General features: G+C 45.8%; 1 protein-coding gene across 1 annotated transcript in view; it reads left to right on the forward strand.

Annotated features, from left to right (window-relative positions):
- The window catches only part of CTR9 (CTR9 component of Paf1/RNA polymerase II complex), a 28,911-nt gene extending 19,692 nt beyond the window's left edge, over positions 1–9,219 (forward strand). The window contains exons 17-25 of the mRNA XM_045796491.2: positions 408–524; positions 692–837; positions 2,188–2,259; positions 2,741–2,876; positions 3,027–3,173; positions 3,578–3,735; positions 4,808–4,904; positions 5,137–5,249; positions 8,143–9,219. Coding sequence (XP_045652447.1) covers positions 408–524; positions 692–837; positions 2,188–2,259; positions 2,741–2,876; positions 3,027–3,173; positions 3,578–3,735; positions 4,808–4,904; positions 5,137–5,249; positions 8,143–8,569 — 1,413 coding nt within the window. The 3' untranslated portion in view covers positions 8,570–9,219. The remainder of the gene's footprint in view (positions 1–407; positions 525–691; positions 838–2,187; positions 2,260–2,740; positions 2,877–3,026; positions 3,174–3,577; positions 3,736–4,807; positions 4,905–5,136; positions 5,250–8,142) is intronic.
- The last annotated feature ends 14,838 nt before the right edge of the window (positions 9,220–24,057 follow it).

A 24,057-nucleotide genomic window follows, 5' to 3' on the forward strand; every position in this document is an offset into this window, starting at 1 on the left:
TGTTGTGAAAGTGTATCCTGGCGAATGTCAAAAATCATTCTCAAATTATTCTTTAAAATTAACCACTCAATGGGGCGCCTGGGTGGCACAGTTGTTAGGCGTCTGCCTTTGGCTCAGGGCGTGATCCCGGTGCTCTGGGATCGAGCCCCACATCAGGCTCCTCCACTAAGAGCCTGCTTCTTCCTCTCCCACTCCCCCTGCTTGTGTTCCCTCTCTCGCTGGCTGTCTCTCTCTGTTAAATAAATAAATAAAATCTTAAAAAATAAATTAATTAACTAAATTAAATTAACCACTCAAAAGGTAAAATACCTTTTCACATAGCTTTAAAATCACTTGAAATCTTGTTATATGATGACAACATTATTTAATCCTTTTTGTATTTTAACTAATTTTTTCTTTTATTATAGTATGAAAACTGCCTCAGAAAGTTCTATAAGCACCAGAACACTGAAGTTGTGTTGTATTTGGCCCGGGCCCTCTTCAAGTGTGGCAAGTTACAAGAGTGCAAACAGACATTGCTAAAGGTAAGAAGAAAAACTCATTATTCTCATTTAGTTCTGTGGTGCATTGTATTTTTTTACAGTTCTGTTTTATGCATGTTCATATATATATATATACGTAACACTCTATTTGGCTAAAATCCTTTTCACATCATTCGATTATATGAAGTATTTGCTTTGTTTCTTAATAGGCTAGACATGTGGCCCCCAGTGATACAGTACTTATGTTTAATGTGGCCTTGGTCCTGCAAAGATTAGCTACCTCTGTTCTGAAAGATGAAAAGAGTAATCTGAAGGAAGTACTTAATGCTGTGAAAGAACTGGAGCTTGCACATAGGTAAAGATTTTGTAGAAACAACTTTTGAAATGCTTTTTTTCTTTAAATCCATTTGTCTCGGGACACCTGGGTGGCTCACTTAAGCGTCTGCCTTCGGCTCAGGGGGTATGAGTCCCACATTGGGCTCCTTGCTCAGCAGAGAGCCTGCCTCTCCCTGTGCCTGATGCTCCCTCTGCTGTGCTCTCTCTCTCTCTGACAAATAAATAAATAAAATCATTAATCAATCAATCCATTTGTCTCAAAAGGTGCTGAAAATCATTTCCCTTCAAGAGAATTTCTATTTAGAAGCATTCCAGTGATTTTTAAGCCAAAGCAGACAGCTGCCACCAGGTGGCACCAAACTGGCCCAGTTCTTGCCAGGTTTGGATCATGTAGCCTCTGCTAGAACTGGCTGGCTAGCCTTGCAGGCTTGCCCTAGATTTTCATTAATCTGACAATAAAATGACCCAGCATTTTACACACTTGAAATTTTTAGGCTTCACTTATATTGGTTTTACTACTTATACTGGTGTGTCTTTCATGGGATATTAATTTTTATTGGGCTAAGATTATTAAGGCCTGTCCTCTTAAAATGTTGAATAGGTTTATTGAGCTTAGCTCAAAATTTACCTTCATAGGATTTGTTTCTAATTCAGTTAGTGGTGAAATCAAAACCTGACATCTCTTCAGGTTTTGTCCAACCTTATTTAAATTCTTAAATAAGCATTTCTTGCCTTGCCTGGTACATTTGTTGCAAGTATTTTCATGGCCTACACCTCCTAACCTCCATGCATATTTAGTAAATACAGTGTTTAGTAAATATTTGTTGCTTGAGCTGATTTTTGGTTATTTATGAATTTACTGAAAATATTAAATATGACTAACTTTGTGAACTTGTTTTTTATTAAACATATTGAGTGTTATATTGATGAGAGTCTTTTTTTAAGTGAGTTTCATTTATAGTTTTATTGAGATGATAGCCTTTCATGTATCAAACAGGTTCATGTAAGTCAGTCAATATGTAAACCTATTCTCAGACTATTTTTGTAGAGCCGATTAAAAATGTAAAGAGCCAGGGGCGCCTGGGTGGCGCAGTCGTTAAGCATCTGCCTTTGGCTCAGGGCGTGATCCCAACGTTCCGGGATCGAGCCCCACATCAGGCTCTTCCGCTATGAGCCTACTTCTTCCTCTCCCACTCCACCTGCTTGTGTTCCCTCTCTCGCTGGCTGTCTCTATCTCTGTCGAATAAATAAATAAAATCTTTAAAATATATATATATATATATATATATATATAAAAATAAAAATGTAAAGAGCCTGTTTCATTAGAATTTTTTTTAAGCAAAGTATTTTATTTTCTCATTCCATTTAGATACTTCAGTTACTTGAGTAAAGTGGGAGACAAAATGAGATTCGATTTGGCCCTTGCTGCTACAGAAGCCAGGTAATGTTACTACTTCTGGAAGGTGACTTTGGGTGAGGCAGTGATATCAGTGTGCGCTGGGTGGCCTTCCAGGGGTCAGTCTTTCCCACTCCTCTGTGGGACTCCCCAGCCTGGGTCAAGGCTTTTTTTCTAAGGGTCCTTTCAGGGAATATGACAAAGTCAGTTTAGTACAAGTATTTAAATTGTGTGGAAAAAATACTTTTCTAGCTATCCTGACTCTTTGAGTCACATGTGAAGATAATGTTGAAAATTTTTATATTTGTGCTTGGAGAGGACGCTTATACTTTGGAAAGTTACTGTAGTTGACAGTCTTGAGTTTTGAGAAAGTGAGTTAATTTTGCTAATTAAAATATCCCTTAGATATCAGCTAATGATCCTGCTTCAGACTTTTTAGTTAGTATAAGGAAAACAGATGCTCTGAGTTTTTGAACAAAAAGTGTACCAACTGCATTCATGTCTCTGTGAATCTGAAATGTTGTAGGCAATGCTCTGACTTACTGAGCCAGGCCCAGTACCATGTGGCCCGGGCACGCAAACAAGATGAAGAGGAAAGGGAATTACGGGCCAAACAAGAGCAAGAAAAGGAACTGTTAAGGCAGAAACTTCTTAAAGAACAGGTATTTATTGTGTTTGCAGTTATACTAGAACTAAAGAATTGTGTGCAGACATACACCTTGTATGTTAAAAAAGAAGTCCTTCTGATGGTCATGATATTTTTTCAACATAACATTTTGATGCAGTGTTTTCCTATTCTTTCTCCCTCATAGGAAGAGAAACGTCTCAGAGAAAAGGAAGAGCAAAAGAAACTTTTGGAACAGCGGGCCCAGTATGTAGAGAAGACCAAAAATATTCTTATGTTTACTGGAGAGACTGAAGCAACAAAAGAAAAGAAAAGAGGTGGCGGTGGTGGACGGGTAAGATGGGACTCCTGCTCATACTGATGGCCGCAGTGTCTGTTGTTTGACTCCTAGAGCTAAATATCATTGGTTGTGTTTACTCAGTGCTTAATTCTTAAGTTTGACTTCCTCCTTTGCTGAGAGACACTCTTCCAACACAGTGCTTTTGGTGGTATCCAGTACTTATAAATGCATTCCAGGGTTAGTCCAGCACGCTGTACCTCGTAGAGGCCTAAGTAGTTGATGATGTTTGACATCTGAACAGTTCATCCTAATTAGAAGTCTTTAACATTGGGCTTCATCAAGCACCCCTTCCTTGTGACTTGGTAAAAAAAGATCTTTTGTTTGTCAAATGACTGATAGGATCTGGCCTCATTCCACCAGCCAGGAGAGAACTGATTGTAGTCATGTTTGGATTTCAGCGTTCTAAAAAGGGAGGAGAGTTTGATGAATTTGTCAACGATGATACCGACGATGACCTGCCTATATCCAAAAAGAAGAAGAGAAGAAAGGGCAGTGGTAGTGAACAAGAAGGCGAAGAAGACGAGGGTGGTGAGAGAAAGAAGAAAAAGAGGAGAAGGTATTATCAGTGTGTGTGACTAGCTTCATAAAGGTGACAAATGACCTCTCACCTGAATCTTGTGTTAGAATTCGTGAAACCTGGTGATCACTTGATCTTTCCAGACAGTGAAGCTTTTTGTTCCCCCACTTCTACTTTAATCATAATAATCCTAAGATAGACTCCACCACCAAATCCCCTGAGAACTTGGAGTCTCCACACATCTCCACAGCTTTCCTGTGAGAGCTGCAAGTTAGTCATCATTGCCTTTCTTATGTCTTCAAAATTGTAATATTTATTTGTGGGAAAATGTATGCAATTTAGAATGAGAAAACTGGGTGTGTCCACACTAATTGTCCACGTGCAATCTTAGGAAAGTCACTGAGCCTCAGTTTCCTTTGTGTAAAATGGTAATAACGATGCCCACCTCGAGTTTTGCTAGATGTATAAAATGTGAATTAATGTGAAAGAAGGGACTTCGAATCTTCCCAGTGCCATTTGCTGTTAAGTGGTACCCTGCCCATCCCTCAGCTGGAGGTGCCCCTGATGTGTCCCGTTCCTCTCTTGTGGTGCTCCCCTGTCCAGGAACCTCCAGTCAGCTACCTTAGCGAGACCTGTTCTTCCCAGCCCTTCACTGCCTCTACTTGGGGAAGTGCCTCGTGAATTCTTCCAGACACAGACCTGTGGAATGGAAGCTATGATAGGACCGGTAGGCCCAGAATGAGTAGCTAGGAAGGAAGGAAGGAAGGAAGAGGAGAGGAAAAATGTAAGGTCTGGAGCCTGGGTCTTTTGTCACATCCTCCATCCCTCCACCAAGTGCAAGATTCAAGCTTATCTTAGGTTAATCAGAGGACTTGACAGAAACGTAATTATTTGGTAGACGTCACAGAAATCCATGGTTTTTGCACACTCCTGAGCTATGTAAAACGACTGTAGCTGATGGCCTCTGCCCTTGAGGAGGGACAGTGTGGTTGAGGAGAGCACGCATAGAGAATAGTATTCAGAATGAATATGTGTCGATGACAAAGTAGTTTTAGAGTTTCTAGGTATGAGTGAATCTTGACAGACTTTCTCTTGATGTCCACTTTGTAAGACCTCCAAAGGGAGAAGAAGGATCTGACGATGACGAAACCGAAAATGGCCCCAAACCGAAAAAGCGCCGTCCCCCAAGAGCGGAGAAGAAGAAGGCTGTGAGTTTATAATACTGTGGTTTTCATCCCCATTGTAGGCAGGAATGATCACACTACATCAGAATACATTCTTTCCCTGCAGTTTCTTGAAGCACAGATGCTTCTTTTTGAAGTGTATTGGCTGTTGTTTGATTGTTATCATTACACTGCAAACTTAGTTTAACAAGGTGTCCTAATGTAATGTAACCTGAGAGTCTTGAATAATCTGTTGTGTTTGGTCTTCTTTCTTTAGCCCAAGCCAGAACGTCTGCCTCCTTCAATGAAGGGCAAAATAAAATCGAAAGCCATCATATCGTCAAGTGATGATTCTTCAGACGAAGATAAACTTAAAATTGCTGATGAAGGGTAGGAATTGTTCCCTTAGTGTATTCTTCTAATGAAAGATAAGAGTGGTCACTATGACAAAATGTCTTCCCTCCAGCTTCTTAGAATGTCAAAGCTGGCAGAAATCTCAGCACACAACTTATTCTAGCACTGTCATTTTGTCCTGTCACATGTTCGTCCCTCAGAGAAAAAAACCTATTTTGAAATCTTATTTCTCTGTGGGTATTAGCTGAAATTTCCTGGATGGCATCCTTCTATTTTTTTTAATAGTGAAATTTTATTTTATTTTACTATATTTTATTATTACTATTTTTTGCTATTTTTTTTATTTTTTTATTTAAATTTTAAGGAGTTAATATCCAGTGCAGTATTGATTTCTAGAGTAGAATTCAGTGATTCGTCACTTACATACAACACCCAGTGCTCATCACAAGTGCCCTCCTTAATGCCCATCACCCATCTAGCTCATCCCCCACCCACCTCCCTCCATCAACCCTCAATTTGTTCTCTGTTGTTGAGAGTTTCTTATGGCTTGTTTCCCTCTCTTTTTCTTTTTCCCCTCCCCATATGTTCATCGGTTTTCTTTCTTAAATTACACATATCAGTGAGATCATACGGTATTTGTCTTTCTCTGACTGACGTATTTCACTTAGCTTAATACGCTCTAGCTTTGGATGGCATTCTTCTTCTTTTTTTTTTTTTAAAGATTTTATTTATTTATTTGACAGAGATAGCCAGCGAGAGAGGGAACACAAGCAGGGGGAGTGGGAGAGGAAGAAGCAGGCTCCCAGCAGAGGAGCCTGATGTGGGGCTCGATCCCAGGACTCTGGGATCACGCCCTGAGCCGAAGCAGATGCTCAAGGACTGAGCCACCCAGGCGCCCCTGGATGGCATCCTTCTAAGTGAAATGTATCACTTTGTTACACTACCAGACCAGCTAAAACTGTTAGAGTAGCCTGATCCTGGTCACATGGAGATGGGACTTTCTTGCGGTGGTGACTCAGCTCTGCCTGCTCCATGAAGGGCTTTTCCTAGACCGCTTGTCCAGTACTGTCCTTTAGCTCATGGCGCACCTGGAGAAGCAGTCTTTGATTTTACTTGTCCTAAGCTTGTCCTTCAAGCTGGAGGTTCCCCCCAACTTGGATCCACAGACTGGGACTCTGAATGCTGTACCACACTGTGTATTTCTTCTGATGGCTGTCATTTCATTCCACAGTCACTTGAACATCCACTGAGAATTCCATGAGATAGTGTGCTGAGTGCCGGGGATACAGAGGAAAGAATCAGACTGTGCCGTCAAGGAGTTTATGCCTTAGAGGCAGTGGAGAGTAACAGATAAACCAAAAACCACATTATCATGGGATAAGCGTTATCACTTAAGGTTTCATTTATTGCTCTCCAGGGACTATACCTAATCTGGAGTTGAGGGGAGGGTTGTAGGAGACAGGCTTTGTAAAAGGAAGGCTGTTTGAGTCTTGGTTAGCATGCTGAGGGAGCTGAGGGTGCTAGCGGGGGTGCTGGCCTCCTACGTAGCGAGCTCTAGGGAACCATCTGTATATGACTTGCAGTTCCCCTTTTCTCTGAAGGCTGACATACATTGGGGTTGCTTTGCCCTTTGTGGCCAGTGTTACCCTGCCAGTGGTGAGAGGCATGTGTGAGCAGAGCAATGAGATGTCTGGTTTGGAATGAGCATTGTTAAAGTGTGTAGGCAGAAGGTTCCTTGTGAGAGGCTGAGCTGCTGCTAAACTATATCCAAGGTCAAGAACAAGTTGATTTGGGTCAATTTTATCAGTTAAACTTGGTCCTGACCATCATGAAGTGTTTGCTCATTTGGCCAGGTAGAGTGGTGGGAATTGGATCCCAGGAGGCCCACTGGCCTTTAGTGTATATATACAGAATGGAAATACAGTGTCCTCCTCTTCGTCACTCTTCATGTCCACGCAGAGTGACTTGAATTACATATTGTATGTCTAGGTTTCTTCTTTCAGATTTAAGCACAAAGACGCTTTCTTCACTGATGCAGAGATGGTTTCATTTCCAAACAGAGGAATGTATTTCATCGTCTTCTCCCTTCTTAGACTGAACCCTGTAGGATTTAATACTCCTTTCCAGGAATATTTGTCATGGAAACCAAAACAGGAATATGCCACAGAAGTATGTCCTCCCATCCAAAGCTCTGGGCTGTGAGCAGCTGTCACAGCAGTTAAGGGAATGCTCTTTCCTTCAGAGCCTCCAGGAAGCCAAGATTTCCTGGGTGTCGCCACTATTTCAAGCATAGGTACAAGTCCCTTTCCCTTTAACCCATCAACTGATAAGTAGAGGGAAACTCAGAGCAGAAGTAAGCAAGCTACAGAAGCCTTTTAGCCCCAGCTTCTTCTCTTAAGTAAGTCTTGTGCTGGTGGAGGGCCCTAGTGCAGCAGCAGATAATGGATAGAAAAGGTGCCTTTGCTCTTTGGGTGTCTGATAAGACGGGGATGAGTCCCACTCATCCAACCGTGGGAGGGGGTTAATTCCTCAGGGTCTACAGCCAAGCAAGATCCTGGGTTTCACTTCTGCTGTTATGAATTTATTTATAAAAATAAATCATTCCTTCCTTTTTGTAATTTTATGTATGAAATTGAGAAGTGCTTCATTCCGATGAAAGGTACCTGATATAAGCCAATGAGATTCCTCGTTTACTGTTTAAATGCTGTTATAACCAAAGTGCCATATTCTTTTTTCCTTTTAATCCTTTTTTTACTGTGAAATAGATCAAATTTACAAAACAGGACACAAACAAGTATCACAAAATGAACACCTGTGTAAACACCATCCAGGTCAAGAAATAGAACATTAAATGCCATGACATTTTAAAAGCATTCTCTGCTTGTCGAGTCTCCCATTGGCCAGTCTAACCAGTGCTTGTCTTTCCCAGACATCACCGCAACAGCAACAGCAACAGCGACTCGGACGACGGAGAGCGGCGGAAAAAACGTGCCTCTTCAGAGAGCGATTCTGATGAGAACCAAAACAAGTCTGGCAGCGAGGCCGGCAGTCCCCGGAGGCCCCGCAGACAGCAGTCAGATGAGGATTCAGACAGTGACCAGCCAGCCAGAAAGAGAAGGCCCTCGGGTTCTGAGCAGTCTGACAATGAGTCTGTGCAGTCCGGGAGAAGCCGCTCTGGAGGTTCAGACATGGACTCCCGCCCCGCGTCTCCGAGTGCCGAGTCCGATCACGATTCCGAGAGAGGCTCTGATAATGAGGGCTCTGGCCAAGGCTCTGGAAATGAATCCGAACCAGAGGGATCCAACAATGAGGCCTCGGATCGGGGCTCAGAACATGGGTCAGATGATAGCGACTAGGTTTTATTTCATAAATAAGCTTCATCTCTGGAGGAAACTTTTTTAATATATGAAAGCTGTGATAAAAAAAAAAAAACGTTTCAGATGTTTGGTCAAATTGTGAAATTTTTCCTAAGGCAGTTTTTTTTTTCTACCCATTTGTATATTACTAAGCCCCAAGAGATATTTCCTGTGCTAGAGTCCAATATTTGAGTCTCTTGAGCAAATGAAGAATGGGACTATTCTTCATTATGGTACAATTCCACCTGTCGTATGTGAAAACCGCAGTAAAAACAAACCCAGATGCTAAATCATTCCTACAGAGGTTTGACAAACTGGCAGACGTCTCACCATCTTGTATGTTAAGCAGCATACTGTTTTGGATTTTATTGCAATCTTTTACCGAGTGGTGCAAGAAACTTGGTATTAATGTCTTTGTTCCATTTTAAGTTGAGATTGATAATATTTTTATTTTCTGGACGAAGAGGTATCTACTATATAATTGCACCAAAGTACAAGTGAAAGGAAGGTTTTCTTCAATAGTGTAATACCGCAGCCATGTAGATAAAATCACAATTTGTTAGGTCAAATAAGATGTGGAAAAATGCTTTTCTGTTAGTAGAATGCAAAGATCTACATAAGCCACACAATAAAATTCTTTTACCAACTTTTATGGGTAACATCGTGTCCTTTGTATTTGCTCAGTACATTTGTATATGAAAATTTAGCATAAACAAACTATGCAAGTATTTGGAAGAACCTGAACTAAGCTGAAGGTTGTTTACTTGAAAGTTTTATCATTTTTTTAAAAGATTTTATTTTTAAGTAATCTCTAAACCCAACATGGGGCTCAGACTTATGACCCAGAGATCAAGAGAGTCTCATGCTCTACTGCTGAGCCAGCCAGGTGCCCTAAAACTTACAATTCTTCATAGATTTGTGGAGTTTTTTTAAGATACGTACTGGTACTAATTTCAATAGTACTAGTTTATTTTCAATAATTCAGTGATTAATGATTTATGATTAACATTTTTATGTTGCACCGTACAGTTCGTAAAAAAGCTGTAATTAGGGGCATCTGGGTGACTCGGTTAAGCGTCTGACTCTTGATTTCAGCTCAGGTCATGATCTCAGGGTTGTGAGACCAAGCGCCATGTCGGCCTCCACATTGGGCATGGAGCCTGCTTAAGATTCTCTCTTTCCCCACCTCCCCTCACACTTTCTCTCTCTAAAAATAAAAACTTTTTGGGATGCCTGGGTGGCTCAATCAGTTAAGCGTCTGCCTTTGGCTCAGGTCATGATCCCAGAACTGGGATTGAGCCCTGCATCAGGCTCCCTGCTCAGTAGGGAGTCTGCTTTTCCCTCTCCCTCTACCTCTCCCCCCTGCTTTTCTCACTCTCTCTCAAATACATAAATAAAATCCTTTTTAAAAATTAAGAAATAAGGGGCGCCTGGGTGGCACAGCGGTTAAGCGTCTGCCTTCGGCTCAGGGCGTGATCCCGGCGTTAGGAGATCGAGCCCCACATCAGGCTCCTCCATTATGAGCCTGCTTCTTCCTCTCCCACTCCCCCTGCTTGTGTTCCCTCTCTCGCTGGCTGTCTCTATCTCTGTCAAATAAATAAATAAAATCTTAAAAAAAAAATTAAGAAATAAAAAATAACTTGTTTAAAAAGCTGTAATTAATTTAGTCAATAAGTATCATTAGGCATTGAAATTGCAGAGATAAAATGTCTTTCCTGCCAAAAATATAATGGAGAAGTAAGTTCATTGTCCTTATGGTGTGAAAAGGGTAATATTTGCGCAGTTTGTGGGTGCAGAAGGGAGGATGAAGTTAAGGCAAGGTTTCCTGAAGTTCGGGAGACCTTTAATAACTCGGGACCGGGCAAGTGGAGAATCACGGGAGGGTGCTCAAGGACGTGGGAGGCACATGTGCAACTCTGGGAACTAGAATGTAAGAGGCAATATGAATTTCTGCCTTTGAAAGGTGAAGAGCCTGAGATTCAGAAGTTCCTGCAGCTAGTAAAGGTGAGATTCGAACCAGGAACCAGGTCTCTCTGCTCTTTCAATATGTCATGTATAACGAGGTGAACTATTTAATCCCCAAGAGACAAAAATCTAAGTTTAAAAACATTTCCCAATTTTGACATCAAGCAGTAACTAGAGTATGTGGGAGAAGGAACTTCGGAGAGCTATTTATGGAGGAGGGATTTAACATAATGCTGTTTCACTGCTTCAGGTTTTGGCTACAAAGGTGCTTTTTAGTACATGTCCTGATCTGTAATTTTGGGCAGTTCCTCAATCTGGGTGTTTCTTCCAGGTGTGCCCTCAGATGAGCTGAGCAGCAACGTCCTCTGGCCATGGGGCCCACATCAGAAGCTACTGTGAGGTTTCTTCTGGCACAACTCCCCTCTGGCCACGGTTTGGAGACCGGAGATGACAGACATGACCAAGAACTGGGGAATGCCCCACTGAGGAAGGGTAAGGCCTTTCTGACAAATCTTTGCTCTGCTGCCGCCCATCACCCTCAGGAACTCAGAGTAGCTCCACTGTCCTGGGGCCTGCATGAACGGATCAGCCTTCAATTTCTTTCTTTTTCTTTCATTCTTCTTTCTTTCTTTTTTTTTTTTTTTTGAAGTATTATTGACAAATGACATTTTACTACTCTCAGGTGTACAACATAATGGTTTGCTATTTGTATATATTGCAAAATAATCACCACATTAAGTCTAGTTAACATCCATAACCACACATAATGACAAAAATGGAGGATGGTATGGGAGTTCCTCAAAAAAATCAAAAATAGAACTAGCATATGACCCAGCAATTTCACTTCTGTGTGTCTGAAGATGAAAACACTAACTTGAAAAGATAGATGCACCCCCATGTTCACTGCAGCATTATTTATACTAGCCAAGATATGGACATATTCTAAGTGTCCATGGATGGATGAATGAATAAAGAAAATGTGAGATATATTCCATTATATACACATAATGGAATATTATTCAGCCATAAAGAATGAAATCTGCCCATTTGTGACAACATGGATGGAACTTGAGGGCATTATGGTAAGTGAAATAAGAGAAAAAAGACAAATAGCATATGATCTCACTTATCTGTGGGATCTAAAAAACGAAATGAAGCTCAAAGATACAGAGAACAGATTGGTGATCACTGGAGGTAGGGGGCTGGGGGGAATAGGTGATGGGGCTCAAAAGGTATACACTTACAGTTATAAAATAAATCATGGGGTAATAAGGGTGCCTGGGTGGCTCAGTCGGTTAAGCGTCTGCCTTCGGCTCAGGTCATGATCCCAGGGTCCTAGGATCCAGCCCGGCATTGGGCTCCCTGCTCAGCGGGGAGCCTGCTTCTCCCTCTCCCTCTGCCTGCTGTTCTCCCCACTTGTGTGCTTTCTCGATCTCTCTCTGACAAAATCTTTTTTTAAAAAATTAAAAAAATAAAAATAATAATACTGTAATGCATATTTGAAAGCCAGCAAGAGAATGTATCTATCTTAAAAGTTACAATCACAAGAAAAAAATGTAACTATGCACAGTGACTCTTGAAACTCATTCAATCCTGCCCTAGTTCTTGGTTCTCAAAGCTTTGTGATTATCCAAGCAGCCTATTTCATTTTTCATAGCTCCCAGTATTTGAGGGTTTGCCAAGACGTGTCCGTGTCCTGAAGGGGTTGATCCCAGACGACACCTCGGTTCAGGCCGATTGGAAGCAGAGCCTCGGGCAGCAGCCATGATGACTAGCTAATAGGTCCCTTTCACAGGAAGACTGAGTTCTGGGTTCACTGCCTGTTGCTGTGCCCTGAGGGCGGTAGCTATTTATCAGACAGCTGCAGCCAGGCAGAGGGGACAAAGATTGCTTCCACCGGCCTCCATTCCTTGAACGCAGCTCCGTAGACCCCAACTGGTGGCCAGGCCCAAGCTACCGAACACGCCAGCGGGCCTCTGGCTCAGAAAGACGGGGTCATGCGACACCGTGCTGCCTCTGCAGCGGCCAGAACGTGTCCGAAGCCTAGTCCCGTGGGATCCGGAACGCAGGCCCCCCTGGCGCCCAGAGCAGGAGATCAAGGGGCGTCCCCTGGGCTACCGGCCCCCAAACTGGGTCACCGTAAAGACCAGACCCCCGATGTGCGCAGAAGCTCGTCTCCGGGGAGCAGAGCAGAGCGGGGCGCGAAGATGGCGCCCAAGATGCCCAGGAGGCGGCGAGAGAGCGCGCCCGCGGCTTCCGGTGGGGAATATCCCGCAGGCCCCCGGCCGCCCCACGCCGTAAATGCGCTGCCCCGCAGGGGACCGAGCGCTCAGAGGCCGCTTCTGCGCCGGCCGCGCGGTGAGTGAGCCCACGTGCGAGCTCTCCAGGGGCTGTTTCTGTGTGCCGCGGCCGTCCGGGGTGTGTGGGCTTGAGCCTCGTTGGTTTCCAAAGCTGGCTGGGGTTTTTTTGAGGGGGGGGGGGGGGCGGCTTGTCTTTCAGGAGCGGATCTTAAAGTTGGGGTGCCCAATATGGGGTACCAACTCAGGGAGAAGTTCTGGGTTTCTGAGTCTCCTCCCAGTTGTCGGTTGCTGTTGAGGGGTGGGAGGTGAGGGGCTTGGGGGGTGAGAGGGTGAGGAGTGGGGGTAGAGGGGGTTGCGGGTGAGGGGCGAGGGGGCTGGCAGGTGAGAGGGTGGGGGATGGGGAGGTGAGAGGGTGGGGGGTGCGGGGTTAACGGTGAGGGGTTTCTCAGCCTTTCCTACCCACTTTGATGGGATGATTTTTTTTTCCCGCTCATGTGCTGGATGTGAAGGGGTCGCTCTGCTCGTTTGGGGTTTTTCAGAGCACGCTGCTCCGTGAGTAACTGTGGATTCAGTGGACCCGTGGGGTCGGGAGCCTCCCATGTCGCCATCTTGACCACGCACGTCAGCCTCGCGCTCAGTGGGGTGGCTGTCGGCACGAGAGGAGCAGGGGGTGCTGGGCACCAGCAGAGACACTGGAACCCAGGCGTCCTCGAAGGGAATCTCGCTTTGTGACGCCGACAAGCCATGTGGCCTCGAGCAAGTTACTTCCCTAGTTAGGTCACTCTCCTTTTTATAAAACAAGCCATTTCTACACCATACTTTGTTTAAGATTTATTTATTTGAGAGAGAGCGTGTGTGGTGGGGAGAGGAAGGGGGAGAGGCAGAGAGAATCTCAAGCAGGCTCCCTGCCCGGTGCTCATGGCAAGGCCCCCAACATAGGGCTCGATCTCATGACCCTGAGACCATAAGCCCAGGCAAAATCGAAAGTCAGACACCTCACCGACGGCGCTGCGCAGGCACCCCTCTCCTACACCCTAGGTTTTGAGAGCCTCAGGTGATCTGTCACAGTTAGAGAAGGTGATTTGCGTTGGCTCTGCAGTTAATTCAGAACTAGACCAAGTACCACAACTTTTGGAGCTATTAAACTTTTAAATAAACTTTGCTTACGTTTAGGCAAGGAAACCTACTTTGTTATTCTGACTGAAACTCAATCACTTCCTCTGCTGAAATTGCTGTTTTTATAGCATGAGTGTTCCGAAGTGGGCAACTCTTCCATTGTAGGAAAGGCTCCTGGGATGGCTGTGAGCATTGTGAAGCAGGTTCAGTGAGGAGCCTGTGACGGGCTCCCAGGAAAGTCCTTCCTGTGACTGGATCGGGTCTGAACGTCTGGCAGTGTTTGCCAAGCTCGGTGGTCCTTGTGTAGGCTGAGTGAGGACTAGGTCAGTTACTCTTTCATAGATCATTCTTTAAAAAAAAAAAATTCTTGACTCTGCCTAGTTCCTCTGGAAACAAATATTTGTTTTAAAGATTTTATTGATTTACTAGAGAGCGAGCATAAGCAGGGGGAGGGGCAGAGGGAGAATGGGGCTGTGCGTGGAGCCCGATGCAGGGCTAGATTCCAGGACCCCGAGATCATGACATGAGCTGAAGTCAGGAGTTAGGCACTTAACAGACTGAGCCACCCAGGCACCCCTGGAGAAAAATATTTTTAATCTCCAGGAAATGTGACTTTCCTGGAGCTTTCTAAGTATCCCTTGTTTTGATTCTACTAACAAACAGTTTCTTCCCTGGGAGAATAAGTACCCAATAGAGTCAAGATAGACCTTTTAAAGGAGACTAGTATCTGCTTCTAAAACCAGAATCTGGAGCACAGCCCAGTGTGGTGTTTTTGGTTGTTTGGTTTGGTTTTTTTCCCTAAAGGTAGTTTCTTTGGGTAGTGTTAGCACTCTACAGATCCGTGGCAATGCTCGCTGGAACACGGGGAGGGGTATACGCTGCCGGAAAATCAAGTTCATCTAGACCTCGGTGTATCCACTGATTTGGGAGGAGCAAACCAACAGACTGTCATGGGGCCTCACTTGGCGTGAGGCCCTGGCTTCCAGCCCGACTCTGACACACACTGTTGGGATGAAGCACTTCACTTTTCAGCCTCAGTATCCCCAGCTTTATAGCTTGTTTGAGGTTGTTTGAGATTCTTTTAAGTTAAGCATTCTAGGGTCATTGCATAGAACTTTGAATAGACTGTCTAGTCTACTGCAACGGCCTGGGTAACTTGAGGCTTTTCTGTTCCAAGGAATTGGAAATGATGTCTGCTGTTTCAAGCCTAGTTTTTCCATAGATACAGATTGATTATATTTTTTGTATATGAACTATATATATTCACTTGATTTTTGCTTTTCTTTATTCTGTTTACTACAGCCAAAATGTTTTTGTAACATTTGTCCTTCTGGACATATTGAGTTTTAGAAAATATCTCAACATTTTATGCCTTTTCCTTGACCTGGCTGATCTATTCTACATTGCCACTACTGTAGCCTCCAGGGGCGGATCCATACTTGTTCATGCGGTCCGCAGCTAAGTGGTGAAGAGGACGGTTACTGGGTGCAAGACATCGGGGCTAGATTTTGAAGTGTCTTATCTGGAAATCACTAAATTAGTAAATTCACCTTCTTATCAGTTCTGTCTCCTTAATCTCTAATCTAGTGTATCCCCCCAGCATGATGTCCCCAAAACACTAGTCCCAAAATAGACTTCTTAAAAACGAATTCTCTAGCCAAATAAGTGAGGAAAATGGTGAATTCCATAGTCCTTTGCAGTTAGGATGCTTTTGGTGATAAACCACAGAAAACGCTATTTCAAACTGATTTAAAAATTAAGATGATTGTGTCCTGTGCTGGACGTGTGGGGGTGGGAGGAGGAAGGGACAGTTCAATCCAAAGACAGGATTGTCAAAAATTCCGCTTCATTGATTCATTTGATCACGCATACAGAAGAAGCTGTAATAAATATGAACGTATACCATACCTCTGCCCCTCACAGGCTGCCTGGATACTCTTCCTCAATTGTACCCCACTCCACCCCGCATATGAGGTGTGTACCCCTCTTTTGATGATCCAGGGTCATGATTCAAACACTGCTTATTGTCGTGGGCTCTTACAGAAAGTGAGGTACATCAGACTCCCCATCTTTGCCCCAAACGACCTCAGACTATATGGACTGAAGTAATCTCTTCGTAGGTCCCCACGAGCGAGTGAACTCAAGGGCAGGGGTTCTGTCTTTTTCATCTATTTTCCAAGAGCCAAACCTAAGACTTGGCAAAAAGTAGGTACTCATTTATATTTTTGTTCTTAAAATTCAATCTCTTATCTAAAACTGGGTGTTGCAGGAAAGGACTGGGCTCTGCACTGAGGTCTGTGGTAGCTTCCATTATTCCTCCCCTACGAGAATTTCAGCAAATTCATTTTGTTGGGAGTCCTGTGTCCCTTTGACCTGCCACTGGCAGCCCTTGGGTCTGAGTCCAGGTGCCCCTTACCGGCGTGGCAGCCGCCGCCCAGCACGCTGCCTGACTCTCCGAGTGTAAGTTGTGCAGGTGGTGTTTTCTTAGAAACCGCTCTTCTCGCTCAACAGATTTTATTCTCATTTTTACAACAGTGAAGGTACTGAGTGTTCGTCAAACTGCTGAAAGGTCACTACTCTTGAGCCTGATCCTAATAAATGAACCTGTGCCTTGGTCCTAGTGCCAGACAGGCGGCCTTTCTCTGAGTAGGGTGGAGCGCCTCTGATAGCATCTTCTGCCTGAGAGGGATCGAGGCCAAAACCTTTGTTCTCTCCTGGACTGTTTTGTTCTTGGGAACAATGCTGCTTTGGTTTCTCCAATGAGAGCTAGTGCTCCAAGGTACGTCGCTGGAGAGAAGGGGAGACTTCATTTCCTGCCTTCACCCGCTGCTGGATTGTCCTGGCCGGCTTGTGTGTAGACACAGTCCTCCCTACCTCTCCTCCTGCTGTTTCCAGCTTGAAGGGGCAGCAGAAGCGAAGCGAAGTGAGGGAGTGCTCTTGGACCAAGGAGGTGTGGAAAGGGAGCATCACCATAGTCCTTGACCTTGAGCAATTAAGTGAGGGATGAATGCTGGGGGTGGTGTGAAGAACGGTAAAGCCTTGCTTCAGCGCTGGCGGCCCTCTTGTTGGTCTACCCTGAACACCCTGGCCTTGGATCGTGCACACCCTTCCTTTGCACAGCTCACAGAAATCACAGAGCTGAGCTTTCTTTCACCCGTCCCACCCTCCAGGAAGACTCAGGGACTCTTCCTGCTGGAATCTCACATTGCAAACAGCTGATCTTGTCAAAAACCTCAATTCAAGGCAGATTGGAGGCTCTCAGTTGTCCTATGAGCTGGCATGGCCTCCCATTGACTCCCAGTGACCTCTGTGCTGTGGCCACTGACCCTGACGTTTTCGCCCTGTCATGGGGAAGGCAAGTGCTTTACAGTTCTTTGGCCCCAGTGAATGGGGTCTGAGAATGGGGAAAGGGTTTGGCCTTTGGAAAGAGCTGGAACTCCATCCATAGTAAAAGGAGGGGATGGCCGTTGTTGGCAAGTTGGTCTTTCCGAAGGTAGGAAGGCCTGGGAGATAGAATTGCTCCTCCGTGAAGTAGAAGCTGAGTCCCAGGCCACCACACCCAGGGACACAGTACCATCCTTGGTGGTCAGCAAGGGAGCCTGTGTTATGCTGTGAATCAGGGCTTATCGAACTTTAATGGGCTCACAGATCACCTAGAGATTCCAGGAGGTCTGGAGCGAGACCAGGTATGTTGCAGTTCTAACCAGCTCCCAGACGGTACTGCAAAGACAACAATTTGAGTAGCCAGGTCGTACATCATGACAAGTGTACCCTTGTACACTGCACCGGAGGAACACCCACTGTGGTTTCATGGGGGCTGTGGTATGGAGAGACCTGGAGGGGGGAGGGAAGAGTCCAGGAAGGCTTAGGGAAACAGAAGAGAGGAAACTGGTTTTGAAGAGCAGGAGAGCGCATACCTGGGAGTAGCAAGCCGATGGTGTCAGTGTCTAAGGGTGCGGGTCCTGGGAAGGAAAGAGGACAGAGGTGCTGGAAAGTGCTGGTGGGAAGCAAGGTGGCTACTGGCATGAGAGGAAAGACAGCAGGGGATGTGATGGGCTCAGGGAATAGCCTGTGTTCCTTCAGAGCAAGATAAGTGTAATGTTCAGAGAGAGACTGGGGATATGGAGACATTTGCTGGTGATGATTGTGGGACCCAGAGGGTGTGAAGGAAGGGTATGAGAGAGCAGGGGTAGGGAATTGGGACAGATTAGCATATATACAGAAAAGTTGGGGGGTGAGGGGCCAGGGTGGAGGGCCAGGGGCCCTCGGGATTTTAGAGGGCTGGGGTGGGAGTGAGGCAGGTTGGGAAGAAAGGTGCGCAGTTTAGGCTGCATAGAGCAAGAGTATGGTCTCCGGCAGCTCCAGACAGGCTGGCGTCCTTGGAGGAAGCTGGGGGAGGGGAGGGGCATAGGAACTACAGGATCAATGTCACTCCTGGACCTGGAGGCTGGGGTGCCTCTTCCCAAGGGGCTGTTGCACTGGCTCTGGGCAGGAGGCGTGTGGCAGTGACCTTGTCTCCATGGCACGTTATTACTGATGTCGCTTTTTAAAAGCCATGTGGTTAGGCAATGCAGGTCTACTTTGCACTGGTGACAGGATTCCCTGCTCAGCATTTCCAAAGTTAAAGCGATAATTGTGTTTTGAGTCCCAAATACCATATATGCCCAGATATAAGGTAGCCTGAGTTACAGTGTAACTCCATTCCCACTTTTGAGGTTGTTTCACTGCTCAAAGTTTTTTTTTTAAGGTTTTATTTATTTATTTGAGAGAGTGTGTGTGTATGGGGGCGGGTGGAGCAGAGGGAGAGGGAGGAGAAAAGCAGACTCCCCACTGAGCAGGGAGTCTAATTGGGGGGCTTGATCTCAGGACCCTGATCATGACCTGAGCCAAAACAACCAAGATTCAGACGCTTAACTGACTGTGCCACCCAGGCGCCCCTGCTCAAAAGGTTTTTAATTAACTTAAGTTTATAGACTTTTGGTATATAGGTGAAATAGTTCAATGTCTATTAATAATATTTAATATATTTATTACAAACATTTAAAACTGCATATAAAACAAAACATTGATTAAGAAGTAGTGCTTTTCGGGGCGCCTGGGTGGCTCAGTTGGTTAAGCCTCTGCTTTTGGCTCAGGTCATGATCCCAGGGTCCTGCGATCGAGTCCTGCATCGGGCTCCCTGCTTGGTGGGGAGTCTCCTTTTCCCTCTCCCTCTCCCCCTGCTTGTACGCTCGCTCTCTCTCTCTCTCTGTCAAATAAATAAATACATACATACATAAATAAATAAATAAATAAATAAATAAATAAATAAATAAATAAAATCTTAAAAAAAAAAAACCAACCAGCTATGCTTTTCTCCATTCACACTTCATAAAATAATTTTACTCAGATTCATCACAAAGATTTTTGACCAGGGGCTTGGTCTCCAGCCGTGCCCACCGTGGTTTTTAAGAGAATGTAGCCTTCCCTTCCTTGGCATTGGTTGTGGTCCAGGCCTGAGAATCTGTGTTTGGCTGGAAATGTGCTCACTTACGTCTCATTAAGCCTTTTGGCTGTTCTGTTTGTCTACTAGGTGTGTGTCATCCTGATTTAGCGTACCGGTTTTCATTTATCTTTGAAGATTTTATTTATTTAAGAGAGAGAGATAGCAAGAGACAGAGCATGAGCAGGGGGCAGAGGGAGAGGGAAAAGCAGGCTCCCCGCTTTGGATTGTGTGATCATGTCCCCAGGAATAATGATTAAATCTGCATTAAATTTCTCTGTGCTTTTTCGGTTTTGTTTTGTCTTCTTCACTGAGCCCAATGGGGGATCTCCATACATGTGGAAAACTAGCATTGGTTGGACCATTTCGGATTCATGCGTCATCCCCAAACAGTACATCCTCGTGCACAAATAGTAACTGAGAGGGTCTCGTATCATTGGAAATAAATCATTAGCACTAAAACGTCAGGCCGGTCCCTCTCTCGGGGGTAATTTGGGTATGAAAGACTGCAGGGCCGCCATCTTTTATTCGCCCCCCTTTGGAAATCAGCTCCAATTTTGACCATATCTGATGGAAAACATATGAGCTTTAGATTATTCTTTCAACGACAAACTATATGACTTTGGACGGTGGCTTCATTTCAATGGTGGCTTCATGTCCCTTAGCCCTGATTTCCTACTGATTAAACTGGGGTAACAATGTCTGCATCCCAGGACTGCTCTGAGACTCCAGTGCAATAATGTAAGCCCTGCGCCAGGCACACAGTTGGGCTCCCCAGAGTTAGCCTTTTTCTTATTGATTTCTAAGAGCTTTTTGTGGTTAACCTTTTATTGTAAGTATGGCAACTATTTTTCTTAGTTTGTCCTTTGTTTTGGGGAAAACAGGTTAATTAGACAAATCCATCAACACTTTCCTTTGTGGTTTCTGGATTTTTTTTTTTTTTCGTGCAGACGTGGATTTTCCATGAAGTTGAAGAAGCTTATGCTTCAGGGTCCCCCATCTCCTTGGGCCCTGTACCTAATTCTGTATTTGTAATTTTGGATTCTTTTTCCTAAAAGGGCCCCTCAAATGATTTAAACTTCAGGCCGCACAAAATCTGGACCTGCCACCGATATCATGCTTAGAATGACCACCTTGCCCCAAATTAAGAAAACCTTTGATATGATTAACTTTATATCTCTTCCCTTATTTTTATTTTCTAAGTTTTCAGTGCTAAAATGGATGACCAGTTTAGTCATTGTCTTCAGAGCTGAGTTTTCTCAGAACTAAATAGAGCTCCACTGTTCGTTCATTTGTTCATCCAAGTGCTTCCCTCTTCTGCACCCAGCTGAGCAGTGAAGCAGGTTCTGGGGAGGGGACTGGAAAGGGGGGACCGGAAGGGGGGACTGGAAGGCATCATGGGGGCGGGGGTGGGGGTGCTGTTACAGCAGGTGCAGCGCATTCGTTGCCTAGGGCTGAAACCGAGTGCCGTAAAACAACAGAAACGCATTCTCTCCTAGTTCCGGAGGCTGGGAGTCTGACCTCACGATGTTGGCGGGACACCTGAAATCTGTAGGGGAGAATGTGTTCCAGGCTGTTCTCTTAGCCTCTGGTGTTGCTGCGGTCCGTGGCCTCCCTTGGCTTGCGTGGAGACATCACTCCGCTCCAGCTCTGCCATCCTGTGGCCTCCCTGTGTCTCTGTGTCTCTTTTCGGGTAAGGACAGCATCCTGTTGGATTGGGATCCACCCTAACGGCCTCATCTTGATTACTTCTGATCATGACCCGGTTTCCGGGGAAGGTTACATTCACAGCTGCCTGCAGTTAGGACTTCAGCATATCTTTAGGGTGGGACACAACCCGTACCAGGGGGATTTGGAGGCTGACTGTTCCTCACCTCGGGTCCGACGGCCCAGCCTTCCGCGGCACCTGCTAATCCAGGGGCTTGCTCCCTTTGATCGCACACTCCCAGGAAGGAGAAGCTCGCTGCCTCTGGGTGAATCTTTTCCTTTCTTTCCTTTCCTTCTGTCCCCACATCAGGCTTACCCATGATGAGTACGGGCTTCTGAAATGCAGTGCAAGGTGTGAATGGTAACCCGTGACAACGCTGTGTCCTAGCTCCTCAAAGGAGCACCCAGAAGGTGCTCACCACTACTTGTTGAGTAAACGAAAGACCTTAGGCAAGCTCCTTCATTTTTTCTGAGAGTCGGTTTCCTCATCAATAAAATGGGGATAATAAAGTCCCTGCCTCAAAGAGGTTGGGAAGATTAAACAGGATGCTGAATGGGCCTAATCCAGCCTGCGTGTACCACATGCTCAAGCAATGTTAGTGAGAATAGTCACAATAATATGCCATAGCAAAGCATGTGTCGTACTAATGAGTGATTAATGTTATTAATAAATAATACTAGCAATCCTCCAAAGGCAGCCCACCCCACTCAGAATAAAAGCCACAGTCCTCACTGTGTCTGGCTCGTTCACGTGCCCCCTGGCCACTCTCCAGCCTCAGCCCCTGCTCTCTGCCCAGCTGCACGTGCTCCCGCACTGTTCCTCAGACGCCCATGTGTGTTTCCATCTCAGGGCCCTTGGCTTTGCTTCCCCTAGTGCCTGGAAGGTTCTTCCTTCAGATACCTGCATCTTTCACTCCCTCACTTTATGTAGTTCTTTGCTGTAGGGGCACAGCACAGAAGGCCTTCCCTGAATGCCCTGCTTCAGCGAGCATTCACATGACTCCCTGTTTCATTTCTCTATGTGTAGCACTTTCTGATGGACCTGGTATACTTGTTTCTTCTCTATCAGCCAGAATGTGTGCTCCATAAAAAGCCTTTGCCTCGTTCATGGCCACATGCTCAGCGCTGGGGTAGTCCCAGCATGTAGTTGGAACTCCATAAATATTTCTGAGATGAATGGTCCCGTAGAGCAACCCCACACCTGTCGAACACGGTTTTTCATGACCTGTCTGGCTTCCTGCGATGGCCCTAGGAGGGGGCCAAACCAAGGATTATTTCACAGATAAGGCAGATGAAGCCCAGAGAGGTGAAACAATTGGCCTAAGCTCATGGGACTAATTACTTGGGAAGCTGGGATTCCCAGGTAATTAGTAATTAGAGTCACAGACCAGACCAGGCTCTGAGTCCCATGCAGGCATGAGCAGCCCTTGAGGATTCACTGCTTCTCGGTCACACTATTGCGTCGTCTGCAGTGGACAGGGGCACCAACCCAGAGCCAGTTCTAACTCTCCCCTACCCCCTTGATGAGCATGTCCAGTAGGTTTTGGGCCTCTTTTCTCTTGGGATGTTCAAGACAAGTACCCTTGTATCCTCCTCCCGAGAGGAGGAGGGGTGGGGTGTCTTCTCCTGGGAGCCCTGCAGAGGGCGCGATGGAGACAGGAAGCCCGATTGTGATTCTGACCCCTCCTGCGGGACTAACCCCAGCCGAGGTGGGGGTGGGAGGACAGTCTAGGGGTCTGGGCAGCCTGTATGGCTTCAGGGTCCTCTTTCTGCTCCTCCCTGCCCTGTGCTCAGACATCTCCTTGACCAGAGCCCGGGGTTTCCTTGGAGGACACCCCTGGAAGGCTGTCTCTAAATCTAGTGAGGTGAGGGAGCTTTGGGAGTCTCCGTCTTCCTGGCCCCATCACAGAGCTGGTACCCGAAGCTGCCGTGCTCTGCCACCTCCAGCCGATGTCCCCTCAGAAGTGTCGGTGGGCTCTGCAGAGAAGGGAGATGGGGGCTCTGCGGAGCCAGAAGGAAGGTGATGCCGGGTTCCCTGCCTCTGCCTGGAGAGCCCTCCCGCAAACGCTCGTCAGGAGTGACTCTTCCTTGAAGTCCCAGCTTTTCCAGCGAGTGTCCTCCTCTGGGCTCGGGCGGCCCATCACCTGCCCATGGCAGCATGCTCCACTCCTGGCCGTCTCCCCCGCTGGCCCGTGGGCGCTTGTGGGGAGGAGCGATGGTGTCTTACTCCTGCTGGGTCCCGGCGGAGCACAAGGCCCGCGGTGATCAGGTGCTCACTTCCGAACGTCTGAATGAATACATGTGGGGAGCTGTGCTTTGTAATCGGATTGGAAGCAGGTCTGGTACAGAACGGGACAAGAATTATTGTGCTTAGGGTATCACCTACAGTCACTTCTTCCTAGAGTTGCCCTGTAGTCAATGAGGTTAAGTCCGAAACCGGCCTCTTACACAGGGACCCTTACATCTGGACCCTGACCCCAAGTTTATAGTTTGTATTCTTTGAGTTGCACCTTTTTAATTTTTTTAACTGTCCTCAATTGTTTATTAGGTAATAACTCTACAAACATTACTTACATCAGCAGTAACGCTGGAGCTGGAGAGTATCGCGTCTTCTCCAGGCCGCTCAGCGAGAACCAGTAGTGCGGTGGAACTTGGCTCTTGCGGCCTGCAGGACCCCCCCACCCCCACCCCCCACATCTCCCTGTGCTTGTGGACTGGTTTGGTGATCCACTGAGTGTCAGGATTTCTTCTGAGAGCTTTATGGAATGGATCAATAGGATAACCTCAAAGAATTTGTATGTGGACTCTTCGCCAACCCAGTAAGGATTCAAGACTCTGTGAGCCGCATAGTGGTGTCCAGCTCACTCCTCTGCAACAGACCGAAGGCTTCAGGCAAACTTCAGCTGGTTAGCACCACA

This window comes from Ursus americanus, chromosome 24, assembly GCF_024610735.1.
Source record: "Ursus americanus isolate L20-20 chromosome 24, mUrsAme1.1.p, whole genome shotgun sequence".
Lineage (NCBI taxonomy): Eukaryota > Metazoa > Chordata > Mammalia > Carnivora > Ursidae > Ursus > Ursus americanus.